Below are 20,643 nucleotides of genomic sequence, written 5' to 3'. Positions count from 1 at the left end.
CGGCGTCTGTCCCTCTCCAAGCAGGTTTTACTCATGCACTAAAATAAATATTGCTTATTTTATAGTGGCATTCATTGTGTTTACAAAAACTGTGCATTAAAACAGTTATATACAGAATTCCGATTCATGTCACACAACACCGTCATCACATGATATTGTCTGTTTTTGTAAAAGGATGGTAGACGATACTCGCCCGGGCATGTACCTGACTAAAGCTCAACACGAACCCTCAAACCCCCATTTTAGCGGCCCGGGAACATAGAGGAGGTTGGGAGGAGGAGGTGGGGGTTCATTTCCAGCTGATTAGACCGCCTTTAACGCTGCAACAATCTACCCCCTTTCTTCGCTCTCTGCCCTGCAGCTGGGGTAAACAATGTGAGTGGGGTCAAAGGTTAGCCGACGGGGGTGTAACTAGTCACTTGTGATGTTAATGCTTTTCCACGATGTCACTGTAAACAACAACTTCTACAACTACTACTTCTACTACTATGACTACTACTACTATTACTACAAGTACTATTTGTGACTTTTTTCCTTTCCTTGCAACATGTGTCACAACAGAGTAAACACAAATAATACCTGCTGTAAAAGAAGCAATGTAGCTATTGTTATCATAATTGTTAATTATCTAGGAATGGCACTCAAGCAGATGCTTAAATGGATTGAAGTTACACTACAAGAACGTGTCATAAAATTTGACTATATACAGTTGTTTATTTTCTGTAATGCAATCAAAAAGACAAAAGTGTCATACATCAGGGGTCTCCAATGTGGTGCCTGTGGGCACCAGGTAGCCCCCTAAGAACACCAGAATAGCCCCCAGCCAGGTACTGAAAATCATGTGTCATTGTGATTTTCTACAAAATGTTATTTCTAACTGGTATGATCCTTTGGTGGTTGACAGGACCTATTTTAACCCTACTTTTATTGAGTACAACCTGGTAATAACATATTAACCATGAAAATGTTATTTAAGAAATGCATTTCAAAATTGTACTCAAATATACCATCTGAAAATATTTAAATATCTTGAAAACTTATAGAATAGAATAGAATAGAATATAATAGAATATACTTTTATTATCATTGTTACAAAATGGGTTGAACATAGTGTGACAACGAAACTGGACGTGGCACTCCAGTTTCACATTTTACTGTGAAGATAAAAAAACAATTAATAAAGATGAAAAGACAATTTACACAATATTTACACAAGAAAGTGTGGGCATGTAGTAGCAGAAGATATTTACATTGGGTGTTTACTTACAGTTTTCTTAGAGTTGGCTGCTAGTTGGCTGTATGTCATAATCAGCAATACAGTAATATAATAATAAGAATAAATCCAGAATGTATGACATTTTTTAAAATTACATTACTGAAAATAATAAGCGTTATCACAATACTCTAGTTTTCTAAAACAGTCCCGTATCAAGAGTCTTCTGTATTATCACATGAAGTTTAACATTAGTCCAGGCAACAACAGGCACATGACAGAAGAATTGAAAATAATCAGCGTGGTGGGTCATAAGGAAGCTGAAGAAAAATAAAATGTTTCATTACATAATATACTTTATTTACTGTTGAAAAATATGTCATGTGATTTGTTTATATATGGTCTGAGTTGTACAAAAAATCTAAAGTTTTGCGGTACACTGGTTTGGTCATGCGTTCCAGCGCTGACGTTTGAACTATAATGAATTTTGTTTTAGTTGATAGTTTAGTTTAAATTCATAAAAATGGAAGTGTGACTCTTAACAAGAACAGTAGCAAAAAGATTAATCAATTTCCTGGAACTTTGCTTTTTTCCCCTTGCACACGTATTTTTCAGCATGTTTTAAAAGGTGTCTTTGACGTGTAGTTGGGAGGCAGGTGAGGCACAACCTGTCATCATGGAAATATATACAATTAAAAATATACTATATGGTTATATTTATTCAGTGTCAAAGTTCTCTCTAATTCAACTTCACAATTTTGGGATTTTCTTTTTCTTTTTGCTGAATTTTCATATATATAACATAAATATTATTAATGCAATTACTATATAACGTATTACTATGCTGCTTGTTTACAGTCCAGAGTAAGGCACACAATTCTTTTGCCTCATGATAGGGGGTGATAGTGAGACCAGGGACTCCTATTTTGCACACATCTCAGCCCCAAACAGTGGAATTAGTCATCGTATTACCATGCTAACAGCAAGTCAAGCCGTCCAGTCAGTTGTTTTTCTCCTTGCATGGACTCTTTTTTTCATAATTTGACTGTGCCTCACCACACACTATACTCATCGCATGTTATGGAGTGGCAGTTAACAAATATATTTTTGTCCAAAACCTTGTCCTAATTAATTAGAAATATTTGGTCACTTCCTGGTTTATGATAAAAGCAATGTCCAATTTGTCGCTCTTGAATTTGTGATGATAGTCAAAATACAGTTTTGCCAGTAGGCTATAACAATAATTTCATGAGCTGTACGGAATTTGGAACTTTGTTACTCTCTGCCGCCCTGTCCTGGCTTATGTCAGCCTTGCGACCTCAGCTGGCATGTTCGTGATGGCCGGGCAAGTATGTGCATTTTAGCTCGAATAATGTTTTCTTTTGCATCTTTTTTTGGGTTTGTGTTGGCGTTTGGATTCTACTTGAAGCTGGCCTTTTTCTACTTTCACAATGTTCATGCTACACTAACAAATAAGAACAAAACAAAATCTCGTGGGGACGAGCATGATGGCACTCTCCAGCACTCATGCAAGCTTCCATTCATGGAACCTAAGGTGTTCCGCCCCGAACAGATCTGCTAAAAGTAACATGAAGTAGACAGTCACAGTCAAAAATAAGGCATAGGGCTCTTTGAACTCAGTTGTGCATTGATAACACACACTTAATAAAGAAAATATTATACACTTAACATTTTAGGGAAACCTCAAACGAGCCCCACCTTTAAGGTGAAATTGCAGCTCATAAATCAACACCATTTTCTGCCTCAAGGAAACAAATGCTTTCAGAGATTTGGCTTTTTATCTGTAAACATTTGGTCACATGAATGCTGAGGCAGGCATGTGCGTCAGGGGATTCCCGAGTCTTACTCGGGACGTCACATTGCACGCACTCAATGCACTTGGTTTTAGTGCCGCCTTAAATTGAGCCTCAAACACAAACGTCATTGAATTTGTCTTAATTTTTACTAGCCACGTTTGTGCAGAAAAACACACTGAAACCTGACACGAAAGGCTGACTCATTGTGTTAGGAAGTGGGGAAAGCCGGCTGGGGGTTGGGGCACAAACCTCAGCATGAGAGAGGTTTGTTTACATCCCAAAAAGAAACGAAACCAACTGTTGAAATGCAAATCTCTGCAGGCCTCATTTCCTGACTGTGACGTTTTGCGTGCAGTTAGTTCAGTTATTAACATGCAAGTGTTAGTAAATACAAAGAAAAACGTGTTAGGGAAAAAAACTGTGAATGAGGACTGCAAATGAAGAGGGGGCGGAGACACCAGCTGGTGTCAGGGAGCATGTCAGCACTTGTTTTGGACCAGGAGGGGAGAGCAAACACCGGAAGTCAGGATGATGTCTTGTCAAAATATATTTGAGCCACGTTAAATGCATGCAGTGTTTGTATACAAATCACCACGTGCGAGAAACAATTCAAAATATAATATATACCCTCACACAAACGTGTAGCGCATTTTTAAATAGTCAAATCACATTTATTTGTATAGCCCTTAATCACTAGTTGTAATGTCATTTCAAAAAAGATATGTTGATTCAGTAATTTGGAATTTGGGTGACTTTTTGCCAATGATTTTGACATTGTAATGATATGTTATGGGGTGTTTTAAGCTTTTAAATATATTTAGTCCGAAGTGTCTTTATTGTTTTTTTATAACAACAAAATGAACATTGTTTATTACGAGATTAGACATGGCAATCCAGGGTAACCACATTGTAAAGACATATAAAAGAAAAATAAGGTAAAAGAATGTCAGGATAACAAACATGTCAACTTATACAAAAAATGAAAAATTAAAAAAGACTCACAAATCTCAGTTTACCCATTTTGGCTCTCATCCTGATTGTCTGGGTCACTGGTAGCAGACGTCAACGTCATTGTGGATAGCTAATTTTGTCGCGGTATTCTGCCCTGCTGTGAGTAAATAGGAGCTGGGTTGTGTTTGAAAGGATTATTATTGTTAATTAAGGGAATTGCATTACCAAATTCAGCAATTGGCTGAAGTGTACAGATATTGGATAAATAGAAAACATATTTACAAAGTAGTGCTTTGAGACCTTTGAATGCATCGTAACAGTAGTGCAATTAAATATGTGCATCGTAACAATAGAGCAATAAAAAATAGTGCAATGACATTCAGCCGCAACAAATACAGTTTTGAATACCCACTTTTCTGCACAATACCCATTCTTCAATACAATTGGCAGGGTATATTGCACGCTAGTTTAAAGTGATGATGATGACCGAGGGGAAGAAACTGTCTCTGAATCGGTTAGTTTTTGTTTTGAGGGATCTGTCGCATGTCAAAGAGGTGGTGGCCGGCAGAGTTCTGTCGTCATACTGTCACTTAAAATAATGCATCGAATTTTCAAGAACTGAACTGAAAATGCATTTCAACTCATACTTTTACTGTTCCAATTCACAACATCAAAAAACGTGCAGATCTTTTGTTTTGAAAATCTACAGCGGATGTTGCGCCAAGTATAAAACCGACCCAACTCTGCAGGGCGGCAAAGACGGAAAAAAAGCGAAGACAAGTAAACATGTCAACTACTCTTCGGTAGCGACCGCTCGAATGGAACTGTAACAACCTTCCGATAGAAATCTGAAATTGTCGTGTGAAGTCTTCTGATATGAAGTGACACCCGTGGACCGACTAAAAGACACTTTTTACCACCAGCATCCCGCCTCTGATGTGCCCGGGTTTGGCCTATCTTCTTACCGGCCCGAAGAGCAACTCGACACGGAGAATCAACAATCACCGGTATGACAAAATTATCCTTATATAACTTAACATTATTTATTGTAGTACTGAACTGAGTACTGCGTGGGTATTTGTACATTCTGACTAGGTTTCTAAAAAGTATTTTACAGTTATCGCATTTAGTTGTTACCGCCATTTGCTTAACAGCTCCCTCCTCCCTTCCCTATTGAAAATTATTTGGCAAATCATTTACATGTAAACGTTTAGGGTATAGTACACGAACTTAATAATAGGAAATAAAAAAAGAAGCGTTATTTTAGTGCGCGTGCGTTTTGTTTACTAACACCGAAATACGAATTGGATCTCTGCTGCCCCCTGGCGAATCGTGGGTGAATGTAGGTCAAGCTTCCATATCAACTGCTTTCTGCAAGAATATTCCGCAGGTTTGTACTTTTTCTGCTTTTTAAAAAAACATTAACATCTGGTTATATTGACACGGTTAGGTTATTTTTTTCATGTTCAAACGTTTTACAACAAGAACCCACATTACCTCATTCAATGCCAGACGTTTCTCTCACATGGTAAGTGCCCGTGCCAGCCAATTTTGGCCATCTTGACTTATTTTTGAAGGCTGGCAGCATTTTTTGTTCTTTATCTAAAGCTTTTACCCTCATATTAAACATTTGATGTATAATTGAATATTAATATCGATTATGGAATTTTATATGGTGTCATTTAAGTACTTTGGTTTGCTAAGTCTATGTGTTTTCATTGTTTGAAATATGCACCTTTTTATAGTTATTATAGATTTTTATGTTTAATTTTTTATCTCCATTAAGAATGTCCTAAGACCGAGTTGATTTTAAGCAATATTTTGAGCACGTCTTCGGATTTATTTTTATTATTTTCAATTAAAATTCACATAGACAATGTATTTGGTTTATTATTTTGGAAGTAGAAGTACATTTTTTGTTGTTATTTTTTAGTTTAAAGTTCAATTGTTGTGTTTAGCTAACCATATGTTATTATTTTAGACATTTACTGTGTTTAATTACAGCATTCAAATCTGAATAACCAGTGTGCTAAAATCCGTAAGAAAATATTTTAGTGATAAAGGGACATTGTGGATTATTTAGCACCTCTTGGTGGTGAAAAAAAAGCCTTAATTCATTCGATAAAACCAATATTGACTTGAATAATAAGAAAAAAATACACAAACTATCATGCATTTTTAAAATACTCATGTCGGGAAATTAGCCTTTTTTTTCTTCTTTTTTTTTTTTAAAACAAAACATGAGCTTCACCTGAAGGAAACTGACATAATCGTCCGCCATCCCGCTGCTATGGGTCCCAAAAATCTTTAAAAAGGCTGGGCAAAAAAATGAGAATTAAAATTGTGCATCTTAGTCCCTTTGAGTCTCCATAGTTTGTATTCTTACTTGTGCTTTTTAGCACTATTTTTTTGGCTGCACTACACCCTACAGCGACATCTAGTTGTCAAATAATATACATGTGCCTTTTAAAATGAAGAAAAACAAAAATAGCTGTGTGCACTGAATTCTAAAATGCATCTAGTGTCACACTAGCCATGCAAAAGTTATTTCAATTTTTTTTCTCCCCTCCAGACTACCAGTGACATGGCACGTGCTGAGACTGTGGAAAGCGTGGGAGAGGCTGCTTATGGGGCGAGTGGCCCTCTTCCCCACCAACATCTCGTTGCCTGTCACTCCTTCTTGCACAATCTTCTAAGCAATCAGCAGCAGAACAACCAGGAACAACCCAATCTACCCACGCCACCGCCTTCACCGGCTGGTCAGCCGAACATCATCCGAGAACAATCAGGTAGAAACATGAAATTCTGAGGGGACTCAAATTTATTTGATAAGTAATGATCGGAGTCAAATTACTCGAACCTAACAGTTTTAAGGTTATTAATTCGTGTTTTACACATTAAATATAAATAATGAGGTTAAAAAGGTGAGAAGGGTTTGGAAGAAATACCATATTCATTTGTGTATAACGCGCATGCCTACTTTTTGATTATAAATTGGTCTAAAATTTTGTTTTGACTTTTTAGCATTGAGAGTGAAAAATGATATTGAATACATGCGGCCATAATTCAAATCATTAGTTGACAATTATGAACACAATGCCAACCTTACATTTGTAATGTTTTTATTTAATGTCATTCAAAATTCAATACATCTCTAAATACACCAAAGAGTTGTTTCGCTCATCATGCTTTTTTGCATTTATATCTTTCAGAACGACTTTTTTTTAAATTCTCTAACATTAGTCTCTGGTACCGTGTGATAATGAAATAAAATCAATGTGCGTTAAACATGAATAAATACAGTACTCCTGCCTGGGTGAACTAGACTGATTTTAATTCAAACGCACCTCCTCAAACGCCCGATTTACTCTGGGAAATATCACAAAACCCTTCTCCTCGGATCTATACAATTCATGCAGGTCACCCTTTTTGACTTCAAAATGCTGAATTAGATGTTCGTAGCTCTACTCGAAACCTGCCCAAATTGGCTGATTCTTGCTGAGTTCTGCTGTTTTTTCTCTGTTGTAAACACAAATAGTTCATGTTCAGTTTTTTCACTGAATAGCACTCAGCGGGCAATAATTAGAGGATCAAACCCAAAGGTCACAATAGCCGTGACTTTAAACTGTTTCCTGTTTAAGGCGTTAAATCCCAACTGGGCAACTGTCTGTGATTCTCTAGGGTCCGCCTGTGGTCTGCAAGCCACGCTTGGAAGCCCAGGGGCTAATTCATTTTTGTATGCATGTCCTCTTCCACACCTCATCCTTCCGACGTGGTAAACTTGAATAAAATGCATACTTAGGGGTGTTTCCATCTACATTGACGTACATTGGCATGTGAAGTTGACGCAGGTGGAAGTTGACCGACCAGTTTGTGGAGCTGCTGATATTGTTGATGGATAAAAAAACAATAGATGACTCATGGTGATTCAGTACCAAACTCATATATGGGAACTTATCTCTGCTTTAAGGAGAACATTTTTATATTTATATTTAGTAATATAAATTGCAAAACATTAAGCCAAACTGCATATCCTGATTTAGTAGTCTTGTGATGTGAATTTATATATATACATATATATATATATATATATATATATATATAATTTGTTGGTGATAGGAATTAGTGGAGAGGTGTTGTAAAAGGATAGTGGGATGTTTGGACGCGTTCTAAGGGATGGGCAAGGCACCTGTATGATGCGGAAGGGGTAAACCAGTGAAAGCTGTCGGGCCCTGCTGTTGAACAACAAAGTGTGTTGTGTCACCCTGACCCCAGTGACATGGCCGCTTTCTTGTGTCCTGTTTCATCTGAAGGGACGAAAGCATGACCAACTTGGGTGCCGAGGTGCTTAACTTGTTTGGGCATTTGGGTTGGCCATGGTCCAAAAATGTTTGTTTTTTGCTATTTTCTTTCCCTTTTTATTTTCTTTGTTATTGTTTGTGTTTGTCTTGCTGTCGGTCACTCCTCTTGAGGGATATGACCAAGGTAGGTAGGTAGGTAGATAGATAGATCTTTTTTAAATCATTAAGTTTAATTAATTATTCATCTTTTCAGGCTGTTACTAGTCTGCACGTGTTTAGCATAAGACTTTAAATATGGTACATTATCTTTGTAAAAATCAAAACACAATGAATTTTTTTTAAACTACTTAATTAGGTATATTGTTTGCCTGGTAGATTCATTTTCAATGTAATTTTCAAAATAAAGCATTCATAGTTTTTTTCAGATTTTGGTTACCTGTAGCAGCAAGATGACCAACCATCATGTCAGCTCCCTTTAGGTGGTCTCATGTTACTTTAAATCTACGATAATTTTTGACAATCCAGTATTTAAAAAAGTCATGTCTATATGATGGTTTATGTATTTTTGCTGATTATTTAAATCAATATTGTTTTTTTTAAATAAAGTTTATTTTACCAATTGGAGGTGCTAAATAATATGCAATGTCACTTTAAGTACAAATAATTTTATTTATTGCAATTTTCTTCGGCCATTGTTTACAAACCCTCGTAAAAGCTGCAGATTTTTACATGTGTGTGAGCGCATTGGTTCATTTCACCTCGTACTTATGCTGAATTTAGATAATTTGATATTTGAAAACAATGAGTGACACTAGATTATATACACTGTTCCTTTCATAAAATTATACCAACTGATTTTTGGGCTGAATGATACCAATATAATGGATTAATATATATATATATATATATATATATATATATATATATATATATATATATATATATATATAATATTTAATGAATAAAACAAAATGTTTTGGTGCTATGACGCTTACAGGAATAATGATTATAAAAACAACTGTCGGAACCATTTTTAAACATTTGATCATTTTATATTTCTATACTGTTGGATAATTCTGAATGCCGGGGATTTTTAGCCCCTAACAATATGACACAACTGATATGACAAATGCTGTCCTGTTTAGGTAATGCATGAAAGAAATTTAGGGAGTTTTTGTTTTGTTTTTGCATCTTGAAAAAAAATGACTCTTTGTGGCTCAGCTGGTTGTGTGGGACAATCCCCCCATGCTCGTCCTGCAGCTCTTCCCCCTTCCTGTCTATCTGTCTTTGCTGTTGGGCATGTCAAGACTTGTCCTGCACATGCACTCGCACTTGCAGGCTGCAGTTCCTGCTGTTCTGCACACACACAATGAAATCCCAGAAACAGTTAGTACGATCGTTACTTTTTTGGGGTAAAACTTTCGCATTGAATCAATAAAAACCCTTCCCAAAGAGTATTAAGAAAATGAGCCTTCTGTTAAGATTTTGTAACAGTTGACTCATAGATGTGGCTTTATTGTGTACGGCAACCAAAAAATGACTGCTGAAAAAGCAAAAAGAAGTTAACAGGTTTTAAAAAAACTATATTTACCAAACAATGGATGAGTACAAAAAAAATTTGCCTGACAGTGTCAAACTACAAAGTTAAACATTTTCAATGTAACAATATGAGTTACAGAAGTACACAGAAAATAAAATATAAGTTAAAAAGAAATCATATTTGGTATGCTTGTTAACTCAACACAAGAGATCCTTAAGTTTATTGCACACACATTATATATATATATATATATATATATATATATATATATATATATATATATATATATATATATTTATTATCACTTGTACCTCCGGGAACGGTGCATTCGCAATGATCGCAGCAAGGCTTTAGGGCTAGGACCTTAGCTTGGCCTTTTGGCTGAGAGTAAGTGTCCCGGCTCCTAGGCTTTGTAGCGTATTATGAACTGACCGATAACGGATAATGGATAATGAATAACGAAAATAGATCAATAACCCTTAAAACCCCCCCCTTATTATCACTTGTATATTAGGAATGTCTATTGTATGTAAAAGCGGTGTTTGTAAATTCATAATATTGTACTAGCTGATGCCATCTTCTGGCTGAAAGCACTATTGCAGCTTTTTTGTTGCACAAAATTCCTAGACTTGCTCAGATAAACCTTTTTCATCTTTGGGTTGGCATTTGGACCGTATTTTTACCAGTCTTTTTCTAAATAATGAATAAATGTAGCACATGGAACGGCAAAAATGATGTTGTCAAGCTGTTTGGATTTATTTTAATTTTGTTTCTGTCGCATTTTATGTTAGTTTTGCCGGAGATAAAAGAGATCAAAGCCAGGGGAGAAAGCTTACCACGTGTTGTGAGTCATAATTGTATTCATATTTAGTTTCTTTTGTCTTTATTAGCATATTTGGTATTGGAGTAATTCAAAAGTAATTGAAAGTAATCAAGTTCGCTGACGATACCACCTTGATCGGCCTCATCTCTGAAGGGGACGAGGCGGCATACAGGGATGAGGTGGAGTCACTTTCAACGTGGTGTTCGGAAAACCACCTCATATTGAACACCACAAAAACAAAAGAACTGATTCTGGATTTCAGAAGGAATGGCAGGAATCCAGCACCACTCACCATAAAAGGAGACTGTGTAGAGAGAGTCCACTCTTTCAAATTTCTGGGTGTGCACATATCCGACGACCTCTCCTGGTCTGCAAACACCAGAGCGGTGGTAGGGAAGGCCCAGCAGCGACTGCACTTCCTGAGATTGCTCAGGAAAAATAACCTAAAACAGCAGCTGCAGGTGTCCTTCTACAAAGCCACAGTGGAGAGCATCCTAACATACTGCATCACGGTGTGGTATGCTGGGTGCACAGCAGCAGACAGGAAAAAGCTCCAGAGGATCATCAAAACAGCCCAGAGAATCGTCGGCTGCTCTCTGCCCAGTCTGGAGGACATTGCCTGCTCTCGCTACCTCAGCAGAGCAGAAAACATCATCATGGACTTTTCTCACCCCGGCCACCACCTCTTCGACCTGCTGCCTTCCGGCAAGCGCTACAGGTCACACAAAGCAAAAACAAACAGACTCAGAGACAGCTTCTTCCCCACAGCCATTACCACCCTAAACAGACACCGCACAAAAAAACTGAAAACTGTTGCAAAAAACTACCTCACACGAATGTAAAATGGTACTCACGTACATGCTGTCTGCACTATGTTTGTTCACTGCTCAAAACAGACACAGCACAAAAAACCTGAAAACTTGTGCCAACACTACCTCATACGAATATAATGGTACTAATGTCTATGTTCTTGCACATGTCGACTGCACTACGTTTACTGCTCACCTTGCACAATGTCTGACCATTTCCTTTTTTCTGCACTATGTTGTCTATGTTTGCACCAATGCATATGCTGACTATTTTTTGCACTATGATGACTTTGCACCAAATGCAATATTGCACAACCCTTACGATACCAACGGTATCACGACAACACTGTATGTAACATCCCACATGCCGACATTTCTTGTGTAAATACCATGTCAATGATAACTATAGCCTTATCCCCCTTGTTTTATAACCTTATCTTCTCTGTTCCTTTATCTTCTTGGCTCATACCTCACTGTGAATGTGTAAAACTGGAGTGTCATGCCCAATTTCGTTGTCACAATATGTTAACCCATTTTGTAACAATGACAATAAAGGTATATTCTATTCTATTCTATTCTATTCTAAAGTAACCCTACCCAACTCTGCATAGGGGCACCATTTCCTGTGGTGTGTATTCGGCAAGTACAGCCAGGTGCCACCCATCCCTCTCCAGGCCAACAATGTTTCCACCCGGTTTCGAACCGGGACTTTTCGTGTGTTAGGCAAATGTGCTAACCATATAGAAAATAATGGAAATTCAAATAAAAATTGTGCTTTTCATTTTGTGATTTTGCTTTGGTAAAAAACATGTGCTGGATCTTCAAATTCTTCTTTAACTCTTCAACTTTATATATCTTCTGCTCTGCATTCAGGTTTTTCAGGTTACTTTGATGTCTTGTAGTTCTGTTTTACATTGTATTTCTTAATTACGGCCACATTAGCTCCACAAAGAAGACACACAGATTTTCCGGCAATGTCAGTAAACGCATAGTTGGCCTCCCATCGTTTTTTAAAGGCTCTGTTTTCAGAATCAACTTTTCTCTTGGCCATTGTGATTGTTTACATTCAGCGTAATTCATAGCAACAGAAATGTCACCCTGATTTTCTCTGTGTAGCTTTTCGTTCCTTTGTGATAGAAACTCATCCCCGTGAGACATGTCTCCGCTTCATGACACTTAAGACTCACTGTTGACACCTTGTCAGTCCTATTTTTCATTGGCCAATGTGTTTGTCAGTCGATAGGGTCAAAAGTGGCTGCGCTAGTCGGGCCACGGTTAACTAGATAGTTGCAGAAAGGTTTTGGGAAGCCTTGCAGGAGCAAGGCAGCTGAAGTGCTGCACTATGAGGTCTGTAGTTTGAGAGTCATCAGCCGGGCCATTATAGTAGATAAAATGATTTCACAGGCCGGATATAATTGTACCTCGGGCCGTGCGTTTCGGTGCTGTAATATTTTTGTACAAGCTGAAATAGTTTTGTGTTCTATCCCAGTTGATTAAAAATCAAGAAAGAAAATTGAAAATTACTGTCAGCGCCATACGTTAATATTTATTTTTCTGATCATGTTGGAATACATTTGTTTGCTTTTCTAAGGGTCGGTTACGTTCACGAGACCATATGTATTTTTTTTAAGTCTGTTTGACTTTGTCACCTCGCTATAGGTGAGTAAAGGTAATTAAAAAATTGCCCACTCAGATCCCAACATTCATTTTCACTGTGTAAATGGCACACTCGTCCAGTCACCATACCAACAATGCACATCCCACTCCCCTTATGTTTTCCTCTGATCTCTTCATTTATCACTTCAACTTTGACGACGGTTAATTGGGGCAATTGTTTCCATGGAAACTAGAAGCATCAAGGAAATGTCATAAGGCCTTTTCCCCCCAAAAAATGTTAACCTTGCTGTTTCTGTTTCTTCTTAGACCGGCAACAACGTCAGGAGTTGGGCAACCAGGGTGGTCCCCTACCAGATTTGCTGCCTAGGTCACAGCGCCCGTTTGGGGGCGGGTCACATCCCAGAAGGGAAGCCACGCTGGAGGAGCGTCACGTAGACACCACGTACGTCGCACAGCAACTCCGGATCATCGGGGACCAATTTAACGCTTCTGTATTAAGAGAGGTGAGATGCAAATGTCTTCTTGTCATTGCGTGATGTCAGAGACACTGCCATCCTGCTGTGACATCAGCAAAAAACGATAGTTGTAAGGATCGACCAATATTTTTTTTTTCAGGGCCGATAACTGGTCTTTGTAGCCGATATTAATCTGCTGTAAAAGCTCAAAGATTGGCGTAAGAAGGTTTTCAATAATGTTAAAAGAAACAAAGAATATTTGCTATGAATTCAAATACTATTTTAATAGATCTCTGTAGTATTTTACAGTAGTAAAAAGTAATTAGAATTTCAACACGACTAGTCAAGTGGTCTAATCTTTTACTTACAGTTACATACTAACAGTACATTGAATAAAATTAGCAGCAACTCTTATAAAGGTTCTTAAAAACTTAATTGGCTCCCTGTTTTTTTTACAGTAAATTACAATTTCAAAACAACTAAGCTTTCGCTTAATCCAAACACTAACAGTGCAGGAAATAAAATAAGGTTTTGCTGCAACTTGTATTAAAGTAGATAAAAACTCAAATAGCTCCCTCATTATTTTTTGCAATAAATAAATAAAAACTTAATTAAAAGCAACATGATTTTAATTAACTTAAAACAATAGTGCATTGAAATTTCAACGGGGCTTGCAAATCGAAAAGTGTGGGCACTCCTGTTTTAGAGCCGGATTGACAAACTAGTGTTATGGTAACAGCCAATCAGCTTTCCACCTTAGGGTTCTTTTTATGCTCTTTCTCAATCACAAACACACAGGATTTTTTGACAAACTGATGTTCTAATAAGAGCTAATACATCAGTCTCCAGAAGCACGGCGGCGCAGTGGTTAGCGCTTGTGCGGCACAGTTCATGTCATGGGAACCTGTCGTGGGTTCAAATCCAGCTCCAGGCTTCCTGTGCGGAGTTTGTATTTTCTCCCCGTGCTTGCGTGGGTTTCCTCCGGGCACTCCGGTTTCCTCTCACGTTCCAAAACATGCATTTCAGGTGAATTGGCCGGTCCAAATTTTCCCTAGGTGTGAATGAGCGAATGAGTTGTCTGTCCCTGTGTGCCCTGCGATTGGCTGGCAACCAGTTCAGGGTGTCCCCTGCCCACTGCCCGGAGATGGCTGGGATGGACTCACGGGAAAAGTAGTCGAAGAAAACTATACGAAAGGCACATGGTTGCCTTTTTTAATTCTATTTTCTGCGTCAGTGGGTATTAGTTAGCTCTGAGGACAACCAGAGTGGCCCACAGCTCAGTTTTAAAAATGGCTTATCAAAAATTGGACGTTCTGACTTTCTATATAAATATTTTTAAACAGAAGAGGAATGTTATTATTTACTCAAACACAAAATATACTGTACACATTTCTCAGTGCATGATTATTATGAAAGAAAACTGCACTTACAACTTCGGCCAGTCTCCACCTCTACCTTTGAACATTTTTTTTGCCTATCTATTCTGACATGCTTTTATCTAACTTTTCTCTTTTGAGTCTTTATTACTCGTCTTTTTCATCCTGGGGTGTCGAATATTGTTGCAAACAATGTTCACCACGTTGTTATCAAGACCTCTATTCTTTGAAACATTGAAGTCCCATGGTAATAAATAAATGTATATATGAATTAATACATTTCCCAAAATAGATCCAAAAGGGGGCATTTTTAACTAATTTCAATACAGTGATTCTGCTATTTTTTTCTTATCATTGGAAACTTTCCCTATGTTTTACAACATTTCATGCTCGTGTCAGGTGTTTTTGTGTCCCTAAATGGTCTAGTTTCTGTTTCCTTGTTGGTTTATTGCTTAATTGGTCTTTTGCTTTCTTTTCTTTCTACACATTGTTTTTTCTCTTCTTGTACGTATGCACTTGGGCCCTACTTTCCCACATTTGCCACCAAAAGAGTACTTCAGTGTGTGTGACCATTGAAGCAACATTCTGTGAACAAACGCAAGCAAAGTGACAAGACCACAAATCACATCTGGACAAGACAAAAGTGGCAGAAGGAAGCTGATTTGTAGACACATGGTTGAAATGAGTGGAGATGAAAAGTTTATCAAGTAAGAAAAGACTTCGACATGGAACACACGTTCCATGATATCTTGTGATATCCTTGCATGACGTACAGTGACCGACATTGCAACTTGATTTCATAGAATACTAGCATGAAATTTTGCATCGTACGATGTGACATGATCACACGACATTATGACGTGATATCATGGCATCGTATGGCTTTCATCACGGTTCATAAATCCACAAGCTCGTCGGGGAACCACTTCCTGTGGTGTGTCTTTGGCAAGTACAGCTTGGCAGTGCCTGCCCTTCTCCAGGCTGTTTTTTTTGGGGTATGCTCCTACACATGACACCTGTATTCCTCATTTCCATGGTTACCAGTATCAGGAAAAAATCTTGATCTGACTCAGATACAGCACCGTCATCATCTGGTTGCTGTTGTTCGGTGTAAAGCGCATCCAGCTCTTTAGAGATGAGCTGGAGCTTAGCATTGATGGGCAGCGGCCAGACAGCTGTATGTGTATGACATTACTGATACCAGATTCCAAATCACTGGGGAAAAACTCTTTTGTTACAAAATATAGTGTATGCCTGTTTTGTTTACATTCCACGACACGCAATATGCATTGAATCACTTGCAGCTTTCATATTTTTCTTGAAAAACAAGCATTGTCGCAATGACATTACGTCCTTTTCTTTTGTGACATATTGAAGGCTCAAAGGCTCTTTGTCCGTTTCTTAATTTTTGTATATACAGTATATTCAAATTATTTAGGATTTTGAAAACATAAGTAACTTGATGGATACAAAATGAAATGGTTCCTTCTAAAATATTTAAAATAAGGTACATAAATACATAATTCAATGGAATTGCTGCTTTACCAATACATTCACGGTTCACACTTTACATACCCCTCAATCGCTAAGGTTGAAGGGACACCACTTCCTGTGGTGCGTCTCGGGCAAGTACAGCCTGGTGGAGCCCATCCCTCTCCAGGCCGTTTTTTGGGGTAGGAGTTCGCTCCCCCACATGAAACAGACGGTACTAGTTCCCATGGTTACCAGTAGCAGGAGAAACCTCCTGATCTGACTCCGATACAGCACCTTCATCATCTGGTCGCTCTTGTTTTTGGTGTAAAGCTTCATCTCGCCCTTCAGAGATGAGCTGGACTTCAGCATTGACTGTTCACGGATCCAGGAACCATCTGAGTCGTCAGGGCACGATTTCATGCAGTGTGTCTTGGGCAAGTCAATTTCATCTCTGACTGAAAGCTTGACGTCACAGTTCAACCTTAAATTACATCTTAACAGAAAAAAAATCTGATGTTCAGCCTTTATTCTTTCGCCACTCAGTGAGCAGAGTTCTGGTGCGGTTCCCTGATAAAGGGACTGACAGGCCAAAGGTCAGGATAGGATCCACGTGACTGATGGGTGTTAACCCCCCACTCCTTTCTTTTGACATCCATGTGACTAAGCCTGACACATGGACTTTGTTGTTGTTGTTGCGATATCTAACTAAACATCACACACTATTGACTTTATTATGAATGGGCTCACTTTGCTCTGAACAAATGTCGAACGACTGTGCTGTCTAATCTTAAGACACCCCCATCTCCTATTCTCTCCCCCTCTCTTCTTCCCGCTTCACACTGGTTCGCGTGAGGACTTGTCAACAGACTCCTTCACACCTCCCCCTTCCCCTCCTCACACATGCACACAGGCTGCATGTCTGAGTGAGGCAGGGGATGACATCATCCTTGTTTACGTGCTCAAGGCTGTGTGTGTTTGTGTCTTGAAATGGCTTTTGTGTTTGTTGTATAGTTATTTTCACTGGGGTGTAGACATTTTGGACTGGTGTGTGTCAAAGTCTGTTTTTTTTGTTGTTGTTGTTGTTCTAGCATGAATGTGCGTGTTTTCTGCACCAAATTATTTGCATGCGGAATATTCTTAACCTGAAAACAATAACATATTGTAATATTCATATATATGGTGTCCAATGTACCGTGAATTCTGGACTACAAATTGCATCTAATTAAAAGCCGCATGCACAAATTTAAAAACAAATCTCAATTTGTCTTCATAGGAGCCACACTGGATTTAAAGCTGCAGGCTTAATGGTTGTGTGCATTGTTTGAGGTGTCTGTAAAATATTTGAAAGTTAAATTTTGTATTAAGTACAAACAGATGGCCTGGCATTTTTAAGCCAATGCAAGATTTTATTTGGCTGCTTAGAGTGGCCAAGACCTGCAATATCCAATTTGGCCATCAGAGGGTGCTGGAGACCCCACTAAAGTAGACCAAACAAAAGCAGATGGTATAGGTATTTATTGGGGGTGTCTTGGCACAAAACTTAGCTAAAGACACTTACGGAGGCCTAAAGTACATCTTTGTACATTTTCATGAACATTGGATCAGCCGTTTTGGAGCCTATAAATCACACATGAACATATACTTGAATCAGGATTTAGTAAGTAGTTTAGATGTGTTGATAATGCCCTACTGAGTTAAAAAAAAAACTCTTGCTTTTTTCTGCCACCACGCCAAAACTTACCTTTTGGGCAGTCATTTAGGGCAAACTCATTAGGAAAGATGAATGGGGATGGGGGACTGCAGAGGGACATTTTCAGCTGCATCTTTATACACTTGTTCTCTGTAGAATAAAGGAAACTCCAGAGACCTAACCCAGCCCTCGAACCATAGTTTGGTGACTGCTCTATTATGTGAATAATGTTGGCAAAAATATGGACTGATTTCTCACAAATAAATGTTTCCAGATGTCATTGCAGTGTTTTTTATGCGTATTTTATATGCTCATTGAATTTACACAGAGCGGATTTTCTTTTCTGGTCCGCACCAGTTTTAAGCCAGCTGTTAGGCGCAAGCTGAGGCGACCCACCAGGTACGCGTCAACGCGGGGGACTGACTAGCACCGCAGGTTGGGAGTTTTGGAGGGAAGAGCACTGTATTTAAGCCGCAGATTTTATAATGTAGGAAAAACGTAGCGGCTTGTAGTCCAGAATTTGCAGTAGTTGAAACGTTTGCTGGACTAGACCTTATCCTGACGTTGTTTCTCTGTGTTTCATCTCAGCACAATGCCCTCCAATGGGAAGACTTAATAGACGCCGGCCGCGGCTTCCTCAACCTGGCGGCGCGCACCCTCAGCGCCCTCTACAGGCTGGCATAGGCTGGGTTACCACGACAACCACTAGCTGCGTGAAGCATCAGTTAGTCTGCTGGTACTGACCACAGGCAATACTTGCCGACCATTACGTTTTTTGTCAACTGTGAAAGTGGATCCAAAACTTTTGACTTTAACCCACATGCGATGCTAAAGTTAAATGGCTATCCAGTTACGTTCAATGAGCTTTTTTGTTTCTCCCCCACATGAAATGAGTTGTTTCATCGTGTGACACATCCAGTGCCTTTGTATTGAAGCATCAAATCTAAATTCACACACACAGAAATATCCAATATGGAGCACAAATGCTGCTTTATGTAGAAATAAATGTGTAAATAAATAAATACCTACAAATACATACCATATAAATCAATGAACACATAAATAAATCACGTAATCCCTAAGTATTATTTCAGTATGTTGTCATGTACATTGTTGTAACAAAACGTTATTCAAAAGAGGAGTTGGCCCAGTTGCATACATTTTCACTTATAAGTTAATCAGTGATGAATGACTCATGGATCAACCAATAGGTGAAAAGCTGAGCTAGATTGACGCGCACCCTCATTTGAATAACAATTTGTTGTGGTGAAATAAATGGCAAAATACACAACAAAATAATTACATAAAGAAGTAAATACATTTATATATGAATAAACTGCATTTATTTCATATATTTAGGGATTAAGTGAGTTATTTATGTGTACATTTATTTTTATGTCATATCTATAGTTATTTATGTCCTTATATTTGTACATTTATTTCTTCATATGACAGGTTTGGTCCTCTAAAGCACAAGCTACACAAACACACACACACACATTTTCACATACACTGCTGGTCCTCCATGTTGTGACTTTCAAGAGTGTACATATTTTGTTACCAATCATTAACAAAAATTGTGTTGAGACGATGGTTAGAAAATAAATCCAGTGGATTTGAGATGTATTGACAAGCAAAACATGATTTGATATGAGTCCCGAAAAGTATTTCACAACACTTTATAATGATTGTCTGATAGGTAATTTATTTTTGTGGTAGCAGCATACTTGTAGCTTTTTTGTTGTTTGTCTTGTGTTCTATGACATTTTTTAATTTATTTTGTGTTCTGAACATTCCTGCTGAGTGTAACAATGTTAGCTTGGCGGAACGAAACCTGCAGGTTTTGCCACTCAACGAAATCTCGATGTACTTTGGCTCGAAGTGCACTTTTTACTTTCTGTTTTCTTTTTGGCCTTTGTTGATGTTCAATATGTTTACGCAACTGCTTTGCTTTGTTTCCTTTTGTAACTGCATGTTAATGATGTGGTCAGTTCCCCTTGGGCCCTCTTGTTTGCGGCCAGTTAACTGAACTTTTCCAGTTGTTTTGTTTTTTACTGTTGTAAAGTTTCTACTGGAATTTTCTACTTTGTTCTTTTATACAATAAAGTCAATTGAATAAAGATTTCATTTCTGTTGTATTTATTTATTTAGATTTTGGACTGCATTCCAAAATTATTTCATTTGACCTGTGTGTATTCTTGATTTTCTTGTTACATACATCTCTAGAAATGTAAATGTTTTCCTATAAATTTTTCTGAATTAGTGTAGTTCCCTAAGAACACCTAAATAGCCCGTGCTACTATAGGTCACAAGTGATGGGTGATTGCGATTTTCTAGTAAATTTGATTTCTAACTGACACAATGTTTTAGTGGTCGACTTAACTTTTAATAATTCCAACCTGGTATTGGATTAGATTGAATTTATTGGTCCCCTCAAGGAAATTCTCTCCCACCGACTGTACCGGGGGGAAAACTACTGACATTATATTACACACACACACACAACAAAAACGCACAGTAATAACAATCGTTATTTTAGAAATGGTCGCCTCTGGCGCCAATTGTTAACAAAAATGGA

The 20,643-nt window shown here is 38.0% G+C and overlaps 1 protein-coding gene across 2 annotated transcripts; it reads left to right on the top strand.

The window, feature by feature from the left end:
• Positions 1–4,738: 4,738 nt before the first annotated feature.
• Positions 4,739–20,185, top strand: bbc3 (BCL2 binding component 3). 2 transcript variants are annotated; one of them, XM_088345888.1, is made up of 4 exons: positions 4,739–4,988; positions 6,554–6,770; positions 13,378–13,574; positions 18,654–20,185. In XM_088345888.1, the coding sequence occupies exons 2-4, from the start codon at positions 6,566–6,568 to the stop codon at positions 18,747–18,749; spliced, it is 498 nt and encodes a 165-aa protein (XP_088202014.1). In that variant the 5' UTR covers positions 4,739–4,988; positions 6,554–6,565; the 3' UTR covers positions 18,750–20,185. The 2 variants fall into 2 exon arrangements, with proteins under 2 accessions (XP_088202014.1, XP_088202015.1); XM_088345889.1 differs by lacking the exon at positions 18,654–20,185 and adding an exon at positions 15,453–18,646.
• The last annotated feature ends 458 nt before the right edge of the window (positions 20,186–20,643 follow it).

The sequence above is a fragment of the Urocampus carinirostris genome, chromosome 10 (genome assembly GCF_059441175.1).
Source record: "Urocampus carinirostris isolate Australia breed hairy pipefish chromosome 10, RoL_Ucar_1.0, whole genome shotgun sequence".
NCBI classification, from domain to species: domain Eukaryota; kingdom Metazoa; phylum Chordata; class Actinopteri; order Syngnathiformes; family Syngnathidae; genus Urocampus; species Urocampus carinirostris.
Note: the sequence above shows the minus strand (reverse complement) of the source record. Positions and strands in the feature narration are given on the sequence as shown.

Excerpts from the sequence above, each read along its gene's own strand:
- bbc3 (XM_088345888.1), top strand. The coding sequence starts at position 6,566 with ATGGCACGTGCTGAGACTGTGGAAAGCGTGGGAGAGGCTGCTTATGGG. Across the intron at positions 6,771-13,377 it reads CATCATCCGAGAACAATCAG|ACCGGCAACAACGTCAGGAG; the intron begins GTAGAAACATGA and ends GTTTCTTCTTAG. Across the intron at positions 13,575-18,653 it reads ACGCTTCTGTATTAAGAGAG|CACAATGCCCTCCAATGGGA; the intron begins GTGAGATGCAAA and ends GTTTCATCTCAG.